The sequence below is a fragment of the Neoarius graeffei genome, chromosome 4 (genome assembly GCF_027579695.1).
Source record: "Neoarius graeffei isolate fNeoGra1 chromosome 4, fNeoGra1.pri, whole genome shotgun sequence".
Taxonomy (NCBI): domain Eukaryota; kingdom Metazoa; phylum Chordata; class Actinopteri; order Siluriformes; family Ariidae; genus Neoarius; species Neoarius graeffei.
The window spans coordinates 31,992,597-32,016,294 of NC_083572.1; the positions used below are offsets into that span (position 1 = coordinate 31,992,597).

Genomic DNA, 23,698 nt, shown 5'->3' on the forward strand with positions numbered 1-23,698 from the left:
GGGTGATCACCACTGACTCAGTACCCTTTATCAGCCCTACGTCATGTTTGCCCTGTGCCCAAAGTTGTTTAGTGACCTTTGCTAAACATGGGGAGTCAACTGTAAGTGGCCATTCTGACCATGTCCCTGGCACAGGTTTCTCATCAATTAACACTACATCTCTCTTTACAGAGACAATGAAATACAAATTCCTTTGAAATGCATTCATATTTTTACTGTACAGTACTCTTGGATATTGCCAATCATTTGCATTTACACATTTCAACACCCATGGGCCCAAATCATTCCACCTATCCCCTTGTTGTTTTGTCAGTGACACGTGTGGAGCCATGTGTGAACTAAACACCAGTTGATAATTGCTTGGTGGTTGCACAAATGCTGTGCACCTGTGACTATTCCAAAATAACTTCTTTAATAATAGTTTCTCACATCTTCTACCTTCCTTAAACCAGTCCAGAAGTACTCAGAAGTGCTCAGACTTACATCTGGGTGCCCGTGGCTACTGTGCGCAGTGCAGTGTAAGCTTTCTGATCACATATAGTCAGTAATAATTGGGCTAGTGCGTGTTTTTACGATCTCAATCAGCTCCCGATTCATATTCAGAACATCTGAGGGTGCCAGTCTCCAATCTTACACATAAAGGGGTGGAGATGGGTTTAGTTTAACCATTATTCATATCTGCACTCTCCTCATCTGGGATTCGCACTACCTGTAACCCATCTGGGGTACTTGGGAGACTTCTGCCTAATTTGTGCATCAGGTCTCTCCCTAGCATATTTATTGGGCAATAATAAGACAATACAAATGAAAACTCAAATGTTTCAGACTCACCCAGTCTACAGAGGAGTGGCTCAGTAAATTTTCAAGGACCTGCTGTCCAGAGGTGCCCACAGTGTTCTGGAATCAGTTGCTGATCTTTGGCTGTGTAGAAAACTCTGAGGATCTAATGACAGAATGTCCCACTCCTGAATCTACTAAGAAATCTAAAAGCTTATTAGAGACAGTTAGAGAAAATATTGGCATTTTCAAGTATAATTCATCAGTGTATAATGCATATGCACCTTACTTATTTATCGCCCTTTTCTCAATGCAGGCTGTAGCAAGCAATGAGCGCAAAGCAGATTCTTCATTGCAAAACGCTTGAGTGGCTAAGCCATCTCAGTAGTCTTGGGACTGCTGAGATAATGCAGACATTGGTCACACCAATGATTAAGTGAGCCACAGATGAAGTAGCCATCTCGGCGCTGTCGACCTCTTCCTCTCCCATGACCTCTTCCACATGCCCTTCCGTGTCCTGCTCCATGCTGATAATTTACTTGTGTAACTTGCAACTTCAAGAGCATTGTAAACATGGCCTTGTGAAGAGTGTTGTCCTTTTCCCTCTGTCTTTGCTGCATCTCCTCTTTCTGAGGCTTACAGGTTGTTATTTGTATGATGTTCATTTGGACTGGAAATCTTGTTCTGACAGTGTCCTGCAATCTATTAATGAACTCTCGTTAGGCCCCATTACTGGCATGCATCCAATCTGGGTGGTTTGTGTGCTCCTCTTCTTCAGGAAACTTGTCCTGGATCTTGCTGAAGTCCAAACCTAGTTTCTTTGCAAACACTTGGTGCAGTTCATGGCTCGTGGGGAGGTATGTTTTACAGAAGCTGTCAAGCTCCTCGGCACACTTAGGACCACCATGCTGTCTGGGATCCTTCATCTCAGCAGCCGTCTGTATAGTCTCCTCTGAACTCCAGGCACGAAAGACCATAGTTGGGTCTTCTGGGCTGGCCACAGCGCCCACTGGCATATGGATGACTGTAAACCTCTGTGGTATTCGACCAGGTGGGTATAGCACAGAAGCACGGCAGGCCAGAACTGAGTTCTCAACAAACTCCTTATTTTTTTTTGCTTTTCAGCCTTTCTCAAATTCCCAGCCATGTGTGCGCGCACACACACACACACACACACACACACACACACACACACACACACACACACACAAGTGTTCTGGTTGGGGAGAGAGCTCCCTTTCTCTGCTCTCCTCTCTTTTTAAAGGGTGCGGTCACTGGGGAAGACACACAAACACAGGTTAATTCCCATCAGGTGCAATGATTCCACCACTTACCTTCCCTGACTCCGCCCTCCATTCACAGACCGACGCTTGGCCATGCCCCCGCTGCCACATACCCCCACTGCCCGACTCAGGCCGGGGAGCCATAAGGCCTGTAGCCGACTCCCCCCCCCCCCCCCCCCCTTGACGGGAGAGGAAATCCGCCATGACCATCTGCACCCCCGGCCTGTGGACCACCTTGAACTTAAATGGCTGGAGTGCTAGATACCAACGGGTGATCCGCGTGTTGGTATCCTTCATGTGGTGGAGCCACTGCAGGGGCGCGTGGTCCGAACAGATGGTGAAAGGGCGCCCCAGCAGGTAGTAGCGGAGGGCCGCCCATTTGATGGTGAGGCACTCCTTTTCGATCGTGCTGTACCTGCCCTCATGGACTGACAGCTTCCAGCTGATGTACAGCACTGGGTGGTCCTCCCCCCCACCTCCTGGGACAGAACCACCCCCAGCCCTCTGTCCGACGCGTCTGTCTGCAAAATAAAGGGGAGAGAAAAGTCAGGGGAGTGTAACAGTGGCCCCCCACACAGTGCAGCCTTTACCTCAGAGAAAGCCTGCTGGCATTGCTCCGTCCACTGGACTGGACCGGATCTGGTGCGCCCTTTTTAGTGAGATCAGTCAGCGGGCTGGTGACGTCTGAATAATTAAGTATAAACCTACGATAGTAGCCAGCCAGCCCCAGGAACTGTCTCACCCCCTTTTTGGTCTTGGGCCTCGGGCAGGCCGCAATCGCTGCTGTTTTATTAATTTGGGGACACATCTGCCCATTGCCCAAGTGGAAACCCAGATACTGTACTTCCACCCACCCAATTGCACACTTCTTCGGGTTGGCTGTGAGACCCGCTTGCCTCAGTGACCTAAGGACGGCCCTTAGGTGTTCCACGTGCCGCAGCCAGTCATTGCTATAAATAATAATATCGTCCAAGTAGGCGGCCGCGTAGGTGGCATGGGGGCGGAGGACCCTATCCATAAGCTGCTGGAATGTAGTGGGCGCCCCAAACAGCCCAAAAGGAAGTGTGATGAACTGGTGCAAGCCAAACGGTATGAAAAGGCCGTTTTCTCTTGGGATAGTGGAGTCAAGGGGATCTGCCAATATCCCTTTGTCAAATCCAGTGTCGAATAAAAACGAGCCGTGCCTAGTCGATCGAGCAACTCGTCAATACGAGGCATTGGGTACGCGTCAAACTTAGACACCGCGTTGACTTTCCTATAGTCCATGCAGAACCGGACCGACCCATCGGCCTTGGGAACCAAGACCACCGGGCTGCTGCAGTCACTGTGGGACTCCTCAACGATGCCCATTTCAAGCATGGCCTCGAGCTCTTCCTGAACCACCTTTTTTTGTGTGTTTGGGCAGTCTGTAAGGGTGGCTGTGCACTACTACCCCCAGAGGCATCTCAATGTGGTGTTCTATGAGGTGGGTGCGGCTGGGTAGCGGAGAGAACACATCAGAAAATTCTGTTTGCAACTGGGCGACCTCCATGAGCTGGGTCGGGGAGAGGTGGTCACCACAGGGGACCAGAGCGGTGGGCGATGTCAATTTCCCTTTTTGAACCTCCAGCCCCAGCTCCGCCTTCTCCGGAACCACCGACACCAATGCCACAGGGACCTCCTCGTTCCAAAGTTTTAGTAGATTGAGGTGGTAAATCTGTAATGCCCCACCCCTGTCCGTTCGCCTCACCTCATAGTCAACATCCCCAACTCGCCGTGTGACCTCAAAGGGTCCTTGCCACCTGGCGATCAATTTAGAGCTCGACATGGGCAACAACACGAGTACTTTATCTCCCTGTGTGAATTCCCTAAAGCGCGTGCCCCTGTCGTACAGACGGACTTGATGTTCTTGGGCCTGCCACAAATTCTCCAGGGTTATGTGTGTGGAGTTTGGCGCGCAGGTCAATAACGTATTGAATTTCATTTTTACTGGTTGATTGTCCCTCCTCCCAATTTTCCTGAAGCACATCCAGAATGCCACACGGCTTATGCCCGTATAGTAATTCGAATGGGGAGAACCCCGTGGAGGCTTGCGGGATCTCTCGCACTGCGAATAACAGGGGCTCAAGCCATTTATCCCAGTTGCGTGCGTCCTCGCTTACGAATTTTCTAATTGTTTTTGAGGGTGCGATTAAACCATTCGACTAAGCCATCCGTTTGTGGGTGATAAACACTGGTGCGGATAGGCTTAATTCCCAGTAACCCATACAGTTCACGCAGTGTGTGTGACATAAACGTAGTGCCTTGATCAGTCAGAATCTCTTTGGGGATTCTGACTTGGGAGATGACGCGGAAGAGTGCTTCTGCAATACTACATGTGGAGATATTGCGAAGAGACACTGCTTCCGGATATCGCGTTGCATAGTCCACCAGAACTAAAATAAAGCGATACCCTTGTGTTGACTGATCTAATGGCCCGACGAGATCCATCCCAATTCTTTCGAATGGGGTCTTGATTAATGGCAGAGGGTGCAAAGGCGCTTTTGGGATGGCCGCGGGATTTACTAACTGGCATTCGTGTCACGCCGTACACCACCTACGGACATTGCCATGAATCCCTGGCCAATAGAACCGGGCCATTATTCGGGCTAGTATCTTATCCTGCCCCAAGTGTCCGGCCATGGGATTAAAGTGAGCCGCCTGGAATATAAATTCCCGGCAGCTCTTTGGGATTAAAAGCTGGGTTATTTGTTCCTTAGTCTGAGTGTCCTGCGTCACTCAGTATAATCTATCCTTAATAATGGAAAAATAGGGGAAGGACAAGGTGGCGTTTGGCTGGAGTGTTTGACCATCGATTACTCTCACTTGGTCAAACGCATGCCGCAGAGTTTCGTCTCTTGATTGCTTTAACAGGAAATCTGTGAGGGATTCCCCGAGAGAGGCAGGAGGAGCCTGCTGCTCCTCACTCTGACGCGGTGATGACGTAGACGACTCTGAGACAGCTGCTCCCCCCAGTGCCACTCCGGGACCTCCCTCCACTGAACTATGGCAGGCCCCACTCTTCATTAAATGCATCATTAATTCCCGAAATCCCGGCCAATCAGTCCCCAAAATTATCGAGTGGGTAAGGCGAGGATTAACTGCCGCCTTTACTCTAAATTTCTCCCCTCAAAATAGAATGTGGACCGACACTAAAGGGAAGTTGTGAACATCCCCGGGCACATACAGCACCTTCACCAACTGTGCTCTTCCCAATGCCTCGTCTTGCATCAGGGTTTGGTGGATCGAGGTTTGATTACAGCCGGAGTCCACGAAAGTCTGATAAGTATCCCCTTGGATACTCACCGGTATGCGATACACTCCGGCCCGATCGAGGGCAGTCTCCGGCGCGTCGGGGATCAGGACCACCGCGCCGACCTCCATCTCCGAGCACTGATGCTGGAGGTGCCCCGGTTCCCCGCAGCGCCAGCATACCGGCCCAGGCTCTCTCTCTGCACCAGTGTTCCGGAGATCACTCACCTGAGGGGGGGAAGACAGACACGGAAGTAGGAAACGGTAGGACACTGCGGGTGTGGTGGGCCGGCTGGAGTGGAGCCGGCCCCTGCCTCCACAGTGGGGGAATGGGGCAAGGACAAGGAACAGAAGGGGGAAGAGAGAGAGGGGAGAAGGGGAGACACGCTGTCCTGCCGTCGGAACGGCCGCCATATGGTCCTCTGCCAGCTCAATGGCCTGATCCAGCGACGCTGGGTGATGGCACTGGACCCACTCCGCTGTTCCTTCCGGAAGTCGGGCGACGAATTGCTCCAGTGCCACCAGATTATTGATTCCGTCGGCGTCGCGGTTGTCGGCCCTCAGCCACCGCCAGCAAGCGTCCCAGAGTTGCTGGCCAAACGCGAACGGCCGGCCGACCTCCTCCAGGCGCAGCGCGCGGAAGCGCTGCCGCTGCTGCTCCGGGGTGCGACCCACGCGCTGGAGCACAGCCCTGCGGAGGTCCGCGTAGACCAGCCGATTGTCGACGGGGAGCTGTAGTGCAGCCAGCTGCACCTCGCCCGTTAGCAGGGGGAGGAGGCGCGCCATGCGCTGTTCCACCAGCCAACCCCACGCCTCGGCTGCCTACTCAAAAAGAGCGAGGAAGGCTTTGGGGTCATCCTGCAGACGCATCTTCATTAGGGTGAGGTGGGAAAGGTCCACGGCGGTGGTGATCGGGGCCCCCGACGACGCGAGCAGGTGCTGGAATGCCTGGCGATCTTCCTGTTGCGCCAGCACCAGGGCTTCGAAGCGTTGTTCTTGCTCCTTCCGGAGGGCGATCAGCGCCTGGTGCTGGCTCTGTTGGGCCGTGGCGAGGACATGGACCAGGTCCTTGAAGGGGGAGGACTCCATATGGCCGTTCCCTTCTGCACTTTCCCGGGTTTCGGCACTACTGTGGTATTCGACCAAGTGGGTGGAGCATAGAAGCACAGCAGGCCAGAACTGAGTTCTCAACAAACTCTATTTTTTTGCTTTTCAGCCTTTCTCAAATTCCCAGCCATGCGCGCACACACACACACACACACACACACACACAAGTGTTCTGGTTGGGGAGAGAGCTCCCTTTCTCTGCTCTCCTCTCCTTTTAAAGGGCATGGTCACTGGGGAAGACACACAAACAGGTTAATTCCCATCAGGTGCAATGATTCCACCACTTACCTTCCCTGACTCTGTTCTCCATTCACAGACCGATGCTTGGCCACGCCCCACTACCACAACCTCCCCATCTTTATCAGCATGCACTGGGGAGTTTTCAGTTCCCTTCTTCATGGTGTGGGACCTTGTGTGTGATGACACAGGGGTAGATGTTGCTATCTGCATGGAGCCTTCACCTTGTTCAGTTTCCTCTATGGGTTGATTATGGTCCTGCATTTGTTGATTTCTGGAGGCTGAGAAGAAGAGGGGGAGGGAATGAATCCTCTTCTTCCTTTTTCCATTATCTTCCTCTCCTCATTTCAACTTCTCCAGATTCTGTATCTGTCATACGCTTAAACTGCCTCCTGTAAATCCACATCATTCTATCCACATCCTAAGTTGCTTACACGAGTCCGATCCATACTTGGTTAACATATATGTTACTTTTGGAAAAGGAGTAGTGTGGCAGCGGGGGCGTGGTCAAGCGTCGGTCTGTGAATAGAGGGCAGAGTCAGGGAAGGTAAGTGGCAGAATCACTGCACCTGACGGAAATTATTCTGTGTTTGTGTGTCTTCCCCAGTGACCGCGCCCTATAAGAGGAGAGGGAGAGCAGAGGAAGGGAGCTCTCCCCCAACCTGGACACTTGTGTGTGTTTGGGCAAGCGAAATGAGAAGCTGAAAAGCTAAAATAAGAGTGTTTTGTGAGAACTCAGTTCTGGCCTGCCATGCTTCTGTGCTCCACCCTCCTTAAACTATTTCTACAGTGGTGCCAAAACCCGGGACAGAGTACAGAAGAGAACGGCCCCATGGAGTCCTTCCCCTTCAAGGACCTGGTCCATGCCCTTGCCACGGCCCAACAGAGCCAGCTCCAGGTGCTGGTCACCCTCCAGAAGGAGCAGGAATAAAGGTTCGAAGCCCTGGTGCTGGCGCAGCAGGAAGATCACCAGGCATCCCGGCACCTGCTCGCGTCAGCGGGGTCCACCATCACAACCATCGCGGACCCTCCCCACCTCACCCTAATGAAGATGGGTCCGCATGATGACCCCAAAGCCTTCCTCGCTCTTTTTGAGCAAGCAGCAGAGGCATGGGGTTAGACGGTGGAACAGTGCACTGTGCGCCTCCTCCCCCTGCTTACAGGCGAGGTGCAGCTGGCCGCGCTACAGCTTCCCGCCGACAGCCGGCTGGTCTACGCTGACCTCTGCAGGGCCATCCTCCAATGTGTGGGGTGCACCCCAGAGCAGCAACGGCAGCGCTTCCGCGCGCTGTGCCTGGAGGAGGTCAGCCGGCTGTTCACGTTTGGCTAGAAACTCCAGGATGCCTGCCAGCGATGGCTGAGGGCCGACAACCACGACGCCGAGGGAATCATCGACCTGGTGGCGCTAGAACAATTCATTGCCTGACTTCCTAAAGGAACAGCAGAGTGGGTCCAGTGCCATCGCCCTGCGTCGCTGGATCAGGCCATCGAGCTGGCGGAGGACCATATGGCGGCTGTTCTGACGGCAGGACAGTGTGTCTCTTCTTCTCCCCTCTTTTCTCTCTCTCTCCCCTTCTGTTCCTCGTCCTCACCCCATTTCCCCACCGCGGAGGCGGGGGCCAGCTCCACCCCAGCCGGCCCTTCGCACCCGCGGTGCCCTACCATTTCCTACTTCCGTGTCTGTGTTTTCCCCCCCTCAGGTGAGTGATCTCCGGAACACCGGTGCAGAAGGAGAGACTGGGCCGGTTTGCTGGTGCTGCAGGGAGCCGGGGTACCTCCAGCATCAGTGCTCGGTGATGGAGGTGGGCGCGGTGGTCCAGATCCCCAATGCGCCGGAGACCGCCCTCGATTGGGCCAGACCGTATCGCATACCGGTGAGTATCCAAGGGGATACGTATCAGGCGTTGGTGGACTCCGGCTGTAATCAGACCTCAATCCACCAAAGCCTGGTGCAAGACGAGGCATTGGGGACAGCACAGTTGGTGAAGGTGTTGTGTGTGCACGGGGATGTTCACAACTACCCTTTAGTGTTGGTCCACATTCTATTTCGAGGGGAGAAATTTAGAGTAAAGGCGGTGGTTAATCCTCGCCTTACCCACTCGATAATTTTGGGGACTGATTGGCTGGGATTTAGGGAATTAATGGCACATTTAGTGAAGAGTGGAACCTGCCATAATTTAGCGGGGGAAGGTCCTGGTGTGACATTGGGGGGAGCAGCTGTCACAGAGCCGTCTACATCACCGCGTCAGAGTGAGGAGCAGCAGGCTCCTCCTCGCTCTCTCGGGGAATCCCTCGCGTATTTCCTGTTAGAGCAATCAAGAGACGAAACTCTGCAGCATGCGTTTGACCAAGTGAGAGTAATCGATGGTCAAACGCTCGAGCCAAATGCCACCCTGTCCTTCCCCTATTTCTCCATTATTAAGGATAGGTTATACCATGTGACGCAGGACACTCAGATTAAGGAACCGATAACACAGCTTTTAATCCCAAAGAGCTGCCGGGAATTTATATTCCAGGCGGCTCACTTTAATCCCATGGCTGGACACTTGGGGCAGGATAAGACACTAGCCCAAATAATGGCCCGGTTTTATTGGCCAGGGATTCGCGGCGATGTCCGTAGGTGGTGTACGGCGTGCCGCGAATGCCAGTTAGTAAATCCAGCGGCCATCCCAAAAGTGCCTTTGCGCCCTCTGCCATTAATCGAGACCCCATTCGAAAGAATTGGGATGGATCTCGTCAGGCCATTAGATCAGTTAACATGAGGATATCGCTTTATTTTAGTTCTGGTGGACTATGCAACGCGATATCTGGAAGCAGTGCCTATTCGCAATATCTCCACATGTAGTATTGCAGAAGCACTCTTCCGCGTCATCTCCCGAGTCGGAATCCCCAGAGAGATTCTGACTGATCAAAGCACTATGTTTATGTCACACACACTGCGTGAACTGTGTGGGTTACTGGGAATTAAGCCTATCCGCCCCAACATTTATCACCCACAAACGGATGGCTTAGTTGAACAGTTCAATCGCACGCTCAAGAACATAATTCGGAAATTTGTAAGCAAGGAAGCACGCAACTGGGATAAATGGCTTGAGCCCCTGTTATTCGCAGTGCGAGAGGTCCCGCAAGCCTCCACGGGGTTCTCCCCGTTCAAATTATTATATGGGCGTAAGCCGTGTTGCATTCTAGATGTGCTGCGTGAAAATTGGGAGGAGGGACCTTCAACAAGTAAAAATGAAATTCAATACGTTATCAATCTGCTCACCAAACTCACCTAACCCGGGAGAATTTGCGGCAGGCACAAGAACGTCAAGTCCATCTGTATGACGGGCATGTGCCTTAGGGAATTCACACAGGGAGATAAAGTACTCGTGTTGTTGCCCATGTCGAGCTCCAAATTGATCGCCAGGTGGCAAGGACCCTTTGAGGTCACACGGCGAGTCGGGGACGTCGACTATGAGGTGAGGTGAACTGACAGGGGCGGGGCGTTACAGATTTACCGCCTCAATCTGTTAAAACTTTGGAACAAGGAGGTCCCCGTGGCTTTGGTGTCGGTGGTTCCAGAGAAGGCAGAGCTGGAGCCAGAGGTTCAAAAAGGAAAATTGACATCGCCTACCGCTCCGGTCCCCTGTGGAGACCACCTCTCCCCGACCCAACTCACGGAGGTCACCCAGTTGCAAACAGGATTTTCTGACGTGTTCTTGCCCCTGCCCGGCCACACCCACCTCATAGAACACCACATTGAGACGCCCCCGGGGATAGTATTGCGCAGCCACCCTTACAGACTGCCCAAACACACAAAAAAAGGTGGTTCAGGAAGAACTCGGGGCCATACTCGAAATGGGCATCGTCGAGGAGTCCCACAGTGACTGGAGCAGCCCGGTGGTCTTGATTCCCAAGGCCGACGCGTCAGTCCGGTTCTGTGTGGACTATAGAAAATTCCAATGCGGTGTCTAAATTTGACGCATACCCAATGCCTCGTATTGAGGAGTTGCTCGATCGACTAGACACGGCTCGTTTTTATTCGACACTGGATTTGACAAAGGGATATTGGCAGATCCCCTTGACTCCGCTATCCTGAGAGAAAACAGCCTTTTCCACACCGTTTGGCTTACACCAGTTCGTCACACTTCCTTTTGGGCTGTTTGGGGCGCCCGCTACGTTCCAGCGGCTTATGGATAGGGTCCTCTGCCCCCACGCCACCTACGCAGCCGCCTATTTGGATGACATTGTTATTTACAGTAATGACTGGCTGTGGCACTTAGAACACCTAAGGGCCGTCCTTAGGTCGCTGAGGCGAGCGGGTCTCACAGCCAACCCGAAGAAGTGTGCGATTGGGCGGGTGGAAGTATGGTATCTGGGTTTCCACTTGGGCAATGGGCAGGTCCGTCCCCAAATTAATAAGACGGCAGTGATTGCTGCCTGCCCAAGGCCCAAGACCAAAAAGGGGGTGAGGCAGTTCCTGAGGCTGGCTGGCTACTATTGCAGGTTCATACCTAATTATTCGGACGTCACCAGCCCGCTAACTGATCTCACTAAAAAGCAAGCACCAGATCCGGTCCAGTGAATGGAGCAATGCCAGCAGTCTTTCTTGGAGGTAAAGGCTGCATTGTGTGGGGGGCCACTGTTACACTCCCCTGACTTTTCTCTCCCCTTTATTTTGCAGACGGACACATCGGACAGAGGGCTGGTGGCTGTTCTGTCCCAGGAGGTGGAGGGGGAGGAACGCCCAGTGCTGTACATCAGCTGGAAGCTGTTGGTGCGTGAGGGCAGGTACAGAACAATCGAAAAGGAATGCCTTGCTATCAAGTGGGCGGTCCTCACCCTCCGCTACTACCTGCTGGGGCACCCTTTCACCCTCTGTTCGGACCACGCACCCCTGCAATGGCTCCATCGCATGAAGGATGCCAACGCACGGATCACCCGTTAGTATCTGGCACTCCAACCATTTAAGTTCGAGGTGGTCCACAGGCCAGGGGTGCAGATGATCGTGGCGAATTTCCTCTCCCGTCATGGGGGGGAGGAGTCAGCTGCAGGCCGGACGGCTCCCCGGCCTGAGTCGGGTGGTGGGGGTATGTGGCAGCGGGGGCATTGTCAAGCGTCGGTCTGTGAATGGAGGGCGGAGTCAGGGAAGGTAAGTGGCAGAATCACTGCACCTGACGGGAATTAATCTGTGTTTGTGTGTCTTCCCCAGTGACCGTGCCCTATAAGAAGAGAGGGAGAGCAGAGGAAGGGAGCTGTCCCCCAACCTGGACACTTGTGTGTGTGTGTGTGTGTGTGTGTGTGTGTGTGTGTGTGTGTGTGTGTTTGGGCGAGCATAATGAGAAGCTGAAAAGCTCAAATAAAATTGTGAGAACTCAGTTCTGGCCTGCCATGCTTCTATGCTCCACTCATCTTAAACTACTTCTACAGGTAGGTTTCAGGAGTTCTCAGTTTCTGACTGTTTTATTCCTTTCTGTCCCATTTTCCCTTATATGTTGCAGAGGGAGGTGGCACGGTGGTGTAGTGGTTAGCGCTGTTGCCTCACAGCAAGAAGGTTCTGGGTTCGACCCCCGTGGCTGTCAAGGGCCTTTCTGTGCGGACTTTGCATGTTCTCCCCGTGTCTGCGTGGGTTTCCTCCGGGTGCTCCGGTTTCCCCCAGAGTCCAAAAACATGCAGGTTAGGTTAACTGGTGACTCTAAATTGACCGTAGGTGTGAATGTGAGTGTGAATGGTTGTCTGTGTCTATGTGTCAGCCCTGTGATAACCTGGTGACTTGTCCAGGGTGTACCCCGCCTTTCTCCCGTAGTCAGCTGGGATAGGCTCCAGCTTGCCTGCGACCCTGTAGAACAGGATAAAGCGGCTACAGATAATGAGATGAAATGTCGCAGAGGAACTGCAAAGACCGTGTTTTACTCTCATGTTTACCCCAAATGTGTTGTGATCACGATTACTTATTACTTGTCAATAACAGGTAGGCTTCTAGTCCGCCCAAAATCTTACTTAAAAAGAGTAGAAAGGGTTTTTCTCCCAACCTGGTACGTATTCACTCTCTCAAAAAGACACACACTGATGGGTCCACCCATCTACATACGCATCTACTACAACACAATCATTTATCATCAATTTACGAGAATAGAAGGAAAAAAAAGGTTTTCCTCACCACAAATTTGTTGGATGTCTGCAGCAGCAAAGGATCCCCTGTCGTTTAAAGAATCAGTCTGTCTCCGGAGAGCTCATCAGACTTTCTGAGTGATAATTTCCCCAAACTTGGTTCTGGAAAAATCCTTGTCACCAGAATTGTGGTGGAAAAATGTAATAAGACTCAAGGCTGTTAGGAAAAAAGCAGACAAAAATAGGAGTTTATTAATATGCTTGCAAGAGGGCTTGTCCAAAATGATAACCCACACAGTGTTTCACCCAGAGAAGCACCCTCTGAGTTCATACACCATTTTATACAGCTTAGCATGAACTTATATATCAGATGTTCCCCTGTTTATCTCCTCTCATGGCCGGGGGCATCTCCTCTGCTATCTTTAGCTCTGGTATGTACGCAAGCTTAAGATAACCTTGTAGGATAGAACAGTTTAACACAAAACAACATTCTTCATCGTATATAAACATGAGACACAGTGTCTGACCTTCCTTCCTTTTAAGGATCACTACTCTGTAGAAATCTAAAAATTATATTTTTCTCTACACTGTATACAAGTGCACTGCACTGGTTCTGGATACTGTAAATCATGTAAAATATATGTTAGAGTGCGAAGTGTTATGTCGTGCTGCGAGTTGAGCCAGTTTAAACTGAGATTTTAGAGTACGCAGCCACACACACTATGCACGCACACACACAAAAACACACTCTGTAGATGATGTAAAAAAGATTTTGCAGCGTGAGGTCTCATGTCTGATCCAGTTTCTGTTGGTGACACTGCCACAGCTGAGCAAGCACACTTGGCATTTTCTCTGCAGAAATGCAGTCTAGTTCCAGCTTGTGCTTTCTTTTTTCATTGTGGCATTTATATGCTACACAGTGAGGCATGCTTATTTAAAAACTGATAAATTCGATAAAATACTTGTAAAACTGGGCGGCACGGTGGTGTAGTGGTTAGCGCTGTCGCCTCACAGCAAGAAGGTCCTGGGTTCGAGCCCCGGGGCCGGCGAGGGCCTTTCTGTGCAGAGTTTGCATGTTCTCCCCGTGTCCGCGTGGGTTTCCTCCGGGTGCTCCGGTTTCCCCCACAGTCCAAAGACATGCAGGTTAGGTTAACTGGTGACTCTAAATTGACCGTAGGTGTGAATGTGAGTGTGAATGGTTGTCTGTGTCTATGTGTCAGCCCTGTGATGACCTGGCGACTTGTCCAGGGTGTACCCCGCCTTTCGCCCATAGTCAGCTGGGATAGGCTCCAGCTTGCCTGCGACCCTGTAGAAGGATAAAGTGGCTAGAGATAATGAGACTTGTAAAACTTGCAAAACTACAATGTAAACAAAGAATATAAACAGCTGAGTTGCTCCAAATGACCACTACCTGACATCATTGCATACGTTACTACCGCAGGACGCCCGTCTCGCATTTTACTATTTGGTCAACACTATTTACTGGTGAGTGGCCTAGTGGTTAGCGTGTCTGCCTCTCAATCGGGAGACCGCGAGTTCTATTCACAGTTGGGTCATACCAAAGACCATCAGAAAAATGGTACCTACTACCATCTGGCAAGGCACGCTGCAATACAGATGAGAGTGGGGAGTCAAACTCTCGTGGTTACCAGAGGACTAGCCCCCCACTGTAACTCTAGCTATGTAATAGGCAAGAGGCCAAGGGAAATGGAGATCGGCGCTGCCGTATGCACCACATGGCGTGGGAAGGACTTCAACACTATTTGGTCTCCGAAAATGAAAGTTTGATTTTTTAAAATCTATGACTAATTTTACATAAAATAAGTTTGAGAATAAATCCACTGAAGGATCCCTTTAAGTAATTACTGCACCATGCTGCTAAAGAAAGCATGGGTGAAACAAAAGCTTGAAACAAAAACTGCCTACTCTTGATTATTATTGGTATATTAATAGCAAATAGAGTAAAGTCTGGTTCATAAAACAATTTGGCATGCCATGTCTGATAGGGCTGCTCGATTATAGCAAAAATCATGATCACGATTATTTTGGCCAACATTGAAATCAGGATTATTTAACATGATTACTCAGTGACTTTGGAAACATCATACATTTATTGAACTTACAAAAATCACATTATTATTATTATTATTATTATTATTATTATTATTATTAAATCTCCTGATAGCCTCAGACATCCACAAGGACACTTCATAAATCTCTTACTATTTGTGTCTGATATTTTTGTATGAGACAAGTTGAATTCATTATCAATATTTGTTAATTGCAGTGTCATAGACGCACCAGGATAGATATACATGGATGCATGTCCAGTTCAGTTCATTTATTGTGCAACAAATGTCAATAAAAGTGGCGGTAGACAGATGTAATCACAGGAAGAGTTTATTTTCAAATGATATGCAGACAAAACAAAAATATCAGGCAGAAGCAGGGACATGAAACAGGCAAGGGTAATTCAAGGTGCAAACAGGATGTCAGAGGAAATGCAAATCAAAGTCAAGTAAAACAAACACAGAGTCAATAACCAGAGTAGCAACACAAAATACAAGGCTAGGCAGTGTGAGACACTTGGTACAACATGTATACTTTGCAAAGTCTGTGTGCATGCAGAGTCCTGAAATGCACATGCCGACTGCCCTCTGATGAGGGACCAGTGCATAATAATTGGTCCACCTGTTCCAAGCATCAGGACTTGCGTTCCCACACCTGCTCACTTTTTCATCATCTACAGTGGACGATTTGGTGGGGCTGGCATTCCACCAGAATGGAGCAGCTGGCACACATTGAAAGGGAGTGAGGTTTATGGCAGAATGATGCAAGGAATTCTGGGTGTATTCCGCCCACAGGAGAAACCTGACCCAGTCCCCTGGTTCCCTGAGCAGAAAGTCCTCAAGAAGCACCCAGTTTCCTGGTTGGCATGTTCTACTTGTCCATTGGGCTGGGCATGGTAGCCAGACATGAAATTCACTATGAAACTGGATCGTATCTGAGATGTGAACAAGGCCCCCATCAATGATGATGTCCTCTGAAATGCCATAGTGCATGCAAGGATTTTGAGAATCGGTCCAGGACGACTAGGATGACTGTGCTGCCAAGAGAGCTGGGTCGGTTGGTGACAAATTCCAGCACAATGTGGGACCAGGGCAGTGGCATATTGGGGGATTTTGGCTTGGGCACAGGATATGCAAGAGGTGATATACTTATGAATGGCAGATCACATGTTCAACCACCAGAGAGGACATAGAGCAGATTGCGTGTTCGGTGGATGCCTTAATGTCCAGTAGCTGGCATGGTATGAGCCTACATTATGAGCCACCCCAGAGCTGGGAAGGCACCTAGGTGAGACCAAGCAGCAGGGATGTAACACAGGCATGTGTTGGCGATCTCCCTGATGAAATCCCAAGTGATAACATGGATAAAACAGGAGTACAGTAGAATGGATTCTGAGCCTGATGGGGGTTGTTGATGGGGAAACATGTGGGGCAGGGAGCTGATTTTAGCATTCTTGGATCCAGAATGGTATGATAGGGTGAAATTAAAATGGGTAAAGGGGTCAACAGGCTTGGTGAGGATTCAGACATTTGGTGGTGCAGAGGTACCTCAGATTTGCATGATCTGTGAGAATGGTGAACAGATGGGCAGCATCCTCCAGCCAGTGTCTCCACTCCTCCAGTCTGAGCTTCACAGCCAGTAGTTTCCAGTTATCAGTGTCATAGTTTTGTTCTGCCTGGGAGAGTTTTCTAGAAAAGAAAGCCACAGGATGCATTTTAGGCTTTTCGCCAAAGCACTGTAATAGAATTGCTCCCACCCTTGTTTCCAAGGTGTCCGCCTCTACTACAAATGGCCTGGTCAGGTCCTAATGATGTAGTCTAGGTGCCATAGTGAACATGGTCTTGAGTTTGTGAAATGCCCCCACAGTGGCAGTACTCCATGAAAGCCTTTTGGGGCCTTTCTTCAGAAGTGCTGTGAATGAGGCTGCAACTGAGTTGAACCCTCTAATGAAGCGCCTTTAGAAATTAGTGAAACCTAGGAATCACTGTTAGTCCTTGATCTTGAGAAGAATAGACGACTTCATCATGGCTCTCACCTTGGTATTATCCATGATTATGGCCTCCTGGCTAATGATGTACCCCAGGAAGTTGAGGGTGGGAAAATGAAGAAATAATAATAATAATAATCTTTATTTATATAGTGCCTATACCAATAATTTTTCTAAGTGCAAATGAAACTCACACTTCTCATCCTTGACATAAAGCGGGTTCTTCTGAATATGAGACAGCACTTCCTTGATGTGGTTTATATGATTCTTGTGGGAGGAGGAGCAGATTAAATATTGTCGATGTAAGATATTCAGTCTTCCTCAGCATATCGCTCAGCACATCATTAATAAAGCACTGGAACACCAAGGGGGTGCAAGAGAGCTCATAAGACAAGACTCTGAACTGGTAGTAGCCATAGGGTGCTAAAGGGCATGGGGCAGTGTTGGTCAGGACATTTGATGATAGTGGTAGTGAAAGACAGATAAGTGCATTACAGGCAGTGCCAGAGACCAGTGTCCAGACCACACACTATCTCCCTCTGACCAGGAAATTTGGGGAGTGTGAGGTTACAGCCAGGGTAGGCCCAGAATAAGGGGGTGTTTGGGAGTGATAGTGACCAGGAGAGTGATAAATTCTCGGTGCAGGTTACTAATCTAGGGGCAACTTGAGCTGGATGGCTGTTGCTTGGTCGATAAAGTTGGCTGCTGCTCCTGAATTGAAAAGCACTGGAATGACATAGGTATTGTCTGAGTGCATGATTTGAGCTTGTAATACAAATGGTCAAAGGGAGAGAAAGGAGTTCATATTCATTACAAGGGATAGAGGAGAGGTCCTGGTTCTTTTGGTTGAGTTTGTGGCAGGGGGTGTTGGCTCCTCTCCATGTGTGAGAGCAGGCAATGTAGTGGCTGGAGTCTCCACAGTAAAAACATAACCCCTCCCACCTCTGTCTCTTTCACTCTGCTGGACTCAGATGAGCATGACCAATCTGCATGGGCTCAGGTAAGTGATGCATGGTGGCAGGCTGTGCAGTAAGGAGGTGTCAGTGGCAGTCCTGAAGCAGATTGTCCAGGCAGATGGCCAGTTTGATAAGGGAGTCAAGTATTGTTTCATTATCTTGACACAACAGTTCAGTGAGGATGATGTTGCTCAGGCCCTGGTGGAAAGCAGCTTTTAGTGCAGGCTTGTACCAGCTGCTCTCTGCCACCATCATGCAAAACTGCAAAGCATACTCAACTGCTCATCTCCTGCCTTGCTTCATGGCCAGCAGTCACTCCCTGACCTCCTTGCCCTCTGGTGCATGATCAAACATGCATCTAAACAGGGTGAAATGCTCAAATGATGATGGGGTGTGCCACCTTTCTCCCAGACCTCAGTGGCCCAGCTGAGTGCCTTGCCGCTGAGAATGCCAAGGAACTGCGCAATCTTGGATTGGTCAGATACATATTTCTGCTACAGCAAAGTATAGCTGGCATTGGAGGAGGAAACGCCAGCACTGTGTGGGCTTCCCTCCCAAACATGTTAGGTTGGATGACAAGAGATTGTCCAGGTGCGACGGGACCTGACAGAGCTGATGGCATGGCAAGCTGGGTGGTGACATGGGTGAGGGCTGCTGCGAGCTGCAGGATATGTGCAGTCATCTCCTGGAGCCACTGCTCCAAATTACAAAGATGGCATCCCTTGTCAGAGACCGCACCCCAGAGGCTTTCTGAATCCGTTGCATCAATGTATCCATGATGGATGGTGAAGTAATCTGTCATAACTACTCCAGGATAGGCACAGATGCAGGTGCAGTTCAGTTCATTTACTTTGCAAAAAATAGGCAGACAAATTTAAGAAGTTCAAGGTCAAACAGGCACAGGGTCAATCGATCAGCAAACAGGTCAGAGCAGGCAAGGAGATAATCAGAAACCAGAGATCAGAAATCTATAGCTCAGAAAACCAAAGAATCAGTAGCAGTACTGAGGGTTGCTTTGCAATGGGTGCGTGTATATGGAGTCCATTTCAAGTCTCTGATGTGGTGTGAGATGATATTCATGTGTGAGTGGTTAGTATGTGGGAGAGCTTGAGTGTGTTAGAGTTCATGATGATTGCTAGGAACTGGCTTTTGTGTCGTCCATGTTTATATGCTCTGAGTGCTCTGTGACAGACTCTGGTGTGGATGGCATGCAATTGTTGCATTACAGTAATTTACTAGTCTACTAAGTGTACAGACAAAGGTTTTTGAAGGTTTAAGTTCATATTTCTGTTATGTATCATTTCTTACTAAATTGGTACTGTCACTTTAAGACGAAAACTATGCCTGACGAGCAATGGAGGCACAGTTTTCTTATAGTAAAAATCTTGCATTTAATTTCAATATGTTCTGTGATGTAAAATAAATGTCTATTTAATCATATAACAACAGATCGTGGAGTGGATGATTGAAAGGAGAACAACCAAATAGCGAGTAGACCATTGCTTTACTTCCTCACATTGGAGACTAATTTTAAAGACGATTATTTTAACAATAATGTAGTTAAATGTAATGGTGTTTAATAGAGAAAACAGATGTGAAATCTATAAAACTGAATTAAATTGATGACTTAAAACATAAGCTCAGTGTAGCATAGCTTAGTTTTGTTACTATATATAAATCAGCATTTTAATAATACATATGAAGGTAAATGATTTGCCTGAGGTTTTGCTCCTTTGTTCTGTGCAGAGTAAAAGGTTGCAGTGATCGTGTATGGGGTTTATTATTGATTAGTTTGTAGTTAAAGTGAAGTAAAAGCACCACTGAAACTGAGGAGAATTTCTTGTTATCCTGCAACTGGCTCCAGTTGAATTAAAACATGCCACGCATGCAGGCTTTTGGGGAGGGGGGCAAAAACACACCGCTGTAAAGGAAAGAGGGCTGCGCTCTGGTTTATAACACAAGACAAAATGTGAACATCATTGTAAAACAGAATGCAATACCATAATTATTTTATCTTGTTTATTGATTATCTTGTTTTCATACAGTAATCATTAGAAAACAAAATCATAATTGAAAATAAAATTCGAGTAATTGCCCAGCCCTAATATCTGGGCATTTTCACTGCAGCTGAAAAATGTCTTTAGTATCAAGAGATTTTGAGGACATTTAAATCATGCACGATCTAAAATCATCATATCACCCACTCCAGTATGCAACATTTTGTGCACTCACTCACTGTTTATTTAGTAAAGCCTTTTGTATTCATAAAACTATAATTCACTTGGTGGGTGGTCAAATAAGTGTTCAGTTATTTATTGGCAGATTCCAGTACATACATCGAGGATATTACATGGTTGTGCGAAGATATGAAGTTTATCTTCGAGTGGTGAATATATATTCACGAGTGAGCAAAGCAAACGAAAATATTTTCAACATGAAAAGATAAACTTCATATCTTCACACCACCTTGTAATGTTCTTTATATTATATGGATAAATCCACAAAAAATACTCAATCAAAAGAATTTTAATTTTGAACCAGTTCGCCATTTTGACAACACGCATCCAGTCAGCGGGAAAACACTGAGAGTGACGTCATTGGAGTGAAATATCAGAAATTATTTTATCCACATTCATTGGATATGAGCAATCACATACTCTGATTGGCTACTCTACTACTAGGATATCAGCTCATATACCTTGAGTAGAGAAAAATAAAGTAGTGGAGTGTGTTGCTGAACCAACCGAGGACAAAATAAAAACTTTACTCAGAAACAAAACCTCAAAAATTATCAAGTATTTAAAAGAAACAGAAATGGCTAAAAGAATATAGTTTTTTGTTTGGTGTCCCCCCCCCCAATATCTCCTGTTCCACACTCCAGCCCAGTTGGTGGATGCACCTTTAATGCACCTTTTAGTTTTAAGGCACCTTTAAATTGGTTTGCCAACTGCCAAAATGCCCTAAAGAAGAAGAACACCCCTCCCCCCCAAAAAACAAAAAAATGTAATAAAATATGGAATAAAAGTATTTAATTGTAAGAATGTATCTTTTTTATTTTTCAAGAATTATTATTATAGCATTTTTCACAAATTTATACTGTCATTTCACCGGTTTGTTTACATTCTAAGCGGAAATGATTTTGTCAGACATTTTGTATAAAGTTTTTATTTGTAAAATTTGCAAAAATAAAAATGCTCTGTTTTTCAAAATCCACTGAATGTGGATGTAATAAAACAGTTATTCCACTCAATCTCATCATACATGGCTCTGTGCACCTTGTTGGCGATCAGCTCATGTATGACTCGATTTCGTGGAATAACTGTTAAATATGTCACTCAGATCCATGATGTATTTCATATGTAAATGTGAGTTTTTCAACACGAGATGATAAACTTAATATCTTCAAGCCAAAGTGTGATTTATTTTTTTAATTTATTTTTTTTTTAATTATATAGACACATTCACAAACAAAAAGTACCCAAATTTATCAAAACAATTCATCAATTTCCTCAGGAGTGACACATAGAGATTTATATTTATTCACCGTTTTGGATCTCCATGTCCCGGATGTAGCTCGTATGAAAAATGTGAGTGGCATATATCCCAGGAAAACGTGTCCATATAATATTATGTTTTATCTGACATGGTTGTGTTAGCATCTGTAAAGAAGCTGCACATAACTACTTGGTGATTTTAAAATTCATCATTGACCTGTTTCTTACATGTATTGTGGAATACAGTCAGAGATGCTCATTTCACAGTTATATGGCATGTGTTTTAAATCTTTTATTTATTTTTTTTTCCTGCTCTCTTCAGCATACACAACTTCACCCCTAAGGTAGGTGAGAAAGACACGCAGAGGGCAATCCGCCAGGCCTTTGATGTGTGGCAGACGGTAACCCCACTGACCTTCCAGGAAGTGGCCTACTCTGAAATCAAGAAAGAGGGCAAAGAGGCAGACATCATGATCTTCTTTGCCTCAGGGTTTCATGGTGATAGTTCTCCATTTGATGGAGAGGGAGGTTTTTTAGCCCATGCCTACTTTCCTGGCCCTGGAATAGGAGGGGATACACACTTTGACTCTGATGAACCTTGGACATTAGGCAATGCTAACCGTGATGGTAAGTAAACTAGCAGTGTCATACTTTTATGGAGAGTGTTACCGGTCTATCAGTACTTTATTTACAATAGAAAATTGACTTAACTATACAAGGTGCAGTCAAAAAGTTCCAAGACTGTGCCTCTTGTGAACAAACGGAGTGTGGCAAGGTAATGTGCATGCAGCAGGATTGGCAGTATTCTGCACAACATTGCGCTGTCAACATTGGGACCTGTGTTGCACACTTTTTTGTGACAACATGCATGTGTGCATTTGTGATCAGCTTGACCCTTGAAATGCTTCAGTAAGCCTATGGCAATTAAGCAGTGAGCCAGGCAAGGTGTTTTGAGTGGCGTTTGTGCTTCAAGAGGGGCAGGATGTCACTGAATCATTTCCAGGGTCTCCATTGCTTATTCCCCGAGTTTGACACAGAATTTAATGTTGCTCTCTGGTCCATAGTAAAATCACAAATGCGAATGTGCATGTTGTCACAAAAATGTATGTAACACGGGTCCCAATGTTGACAGTGCAACGTAATACAGCATTCTGACTCGCAAGAGTTACTGCTCACTCCTGCTGCTTGTGCATGACCTTGCTGCTCTCCATTCATTCACAAGAGGAACAGTCCTGGAACTTTTTGATCGCACCTCATATACAACCCCGATTCCAAAAAAGTTGGGACAAAGTACAAATTGTAAATAAAAACGGAATGTAATGATGTGGAAGTTTCAAAATTCCATATTTTATTCAGAATAGAACATAGATGACATATCAAATGTTTAAACTGAGAAAATGTATCATTTAAAGAGAAAAATTAGGTGATTTTAAATTTCATGACAACACATCTCAAAAAAGTTGGGACAAGGCCATGTTTACCACTGTGAGACATCCCCTTTTCTCTTTACAACACTCTGTAAACGTCTGGGGACTGAGGAGACAAGTTGCTCAAGTTTAGGGATAGGAATGTTAACCCATTCTTGTCTAATGTAGGATTCTAGTTGCTCAACTGTCTTAGGTCTTTTTTGTCATATCTTCCGTTGTATGATGCGCCAAATGTTTTCTATGGGTGAAAGATCTGGACTGCAGGCTGACCAGTTCAGTACCCGGACCCTTCTTCTACGCAGCCATGATGCTGTAATTGATGCAGTATGTGGTTTGGCATTGTCATGTTGGAAAATGCAAGGTCTTCCCTGAAAGAGACATCGTCTGGATGGGAGCATATGTTGCTCTAGAACCTGGATATACCTTTCAGCATTGATGGTGTCTTTCCAGATGTGTAAGCTGCCCATGCCACACGCACTAATGCAACCCCATACCATCAGAGATGCAGGCTTCTGAACTGAACGCTGATAACAACTTGGGTCGTCCTTCTCCTTTTTAGTCCGAATGACACAGCGTCCCTGATTTCCATGAAGAACTTCAAATTTTGATTCGTCCGACCACAGAACAGTTTTCCACTTTGCCACAGTCTATTTTAAATGAGCCTTGGCCCAGAGAAGACGTATGCGCTTCTGGATCATGTTTAGATACGGCTTCTTCTTTGAACTATAGAGTTTTAGCTGGCAACGGCGGATGGCACGGTGAATTGTGTTCACAGATAATGTTCTCTGGAAATATTCCCGAGCCCATTTTGTGATTTCCAATACAGAAGCATGCCTGTATGTGATGCAGTGCCGTCTAAGGGCCCGAAGATCACAGGCACCCAGTATGGTTTTCCGGCCTTGACCCTTACGCACAGAGATTCTTCCAGATTCTCTGAATCTTTTGATGATATTATGCACTGTAGATGATGATATGTTCAAACGCTTTGCAATTTTAC

At 47.6% G+C, this 23,698-nt stretch overlaps 1 protein-coding gene across 1 annotated transcript in view; it reads left to right on the top strand.

Moving 5' to 3' along the window:
• The window catches only part of mmp24 (matrix metallopeptidase 24), a 330,415-nt gene that overhangs the window by 160,621 nt on the left and 146,096 nt on the right, over positions 1-23,698 (top strand). The window contains exon 4 of the mRNA XM_060919130.1: positions 21,597-21,901. Coding sequence (XP_060775113.1) covers positions 21,597-21,901 — 305 coding nt within the window. The remainder of the gene's footprint in view (positions 1-21,596; positions 21,902-23,698) is intronic.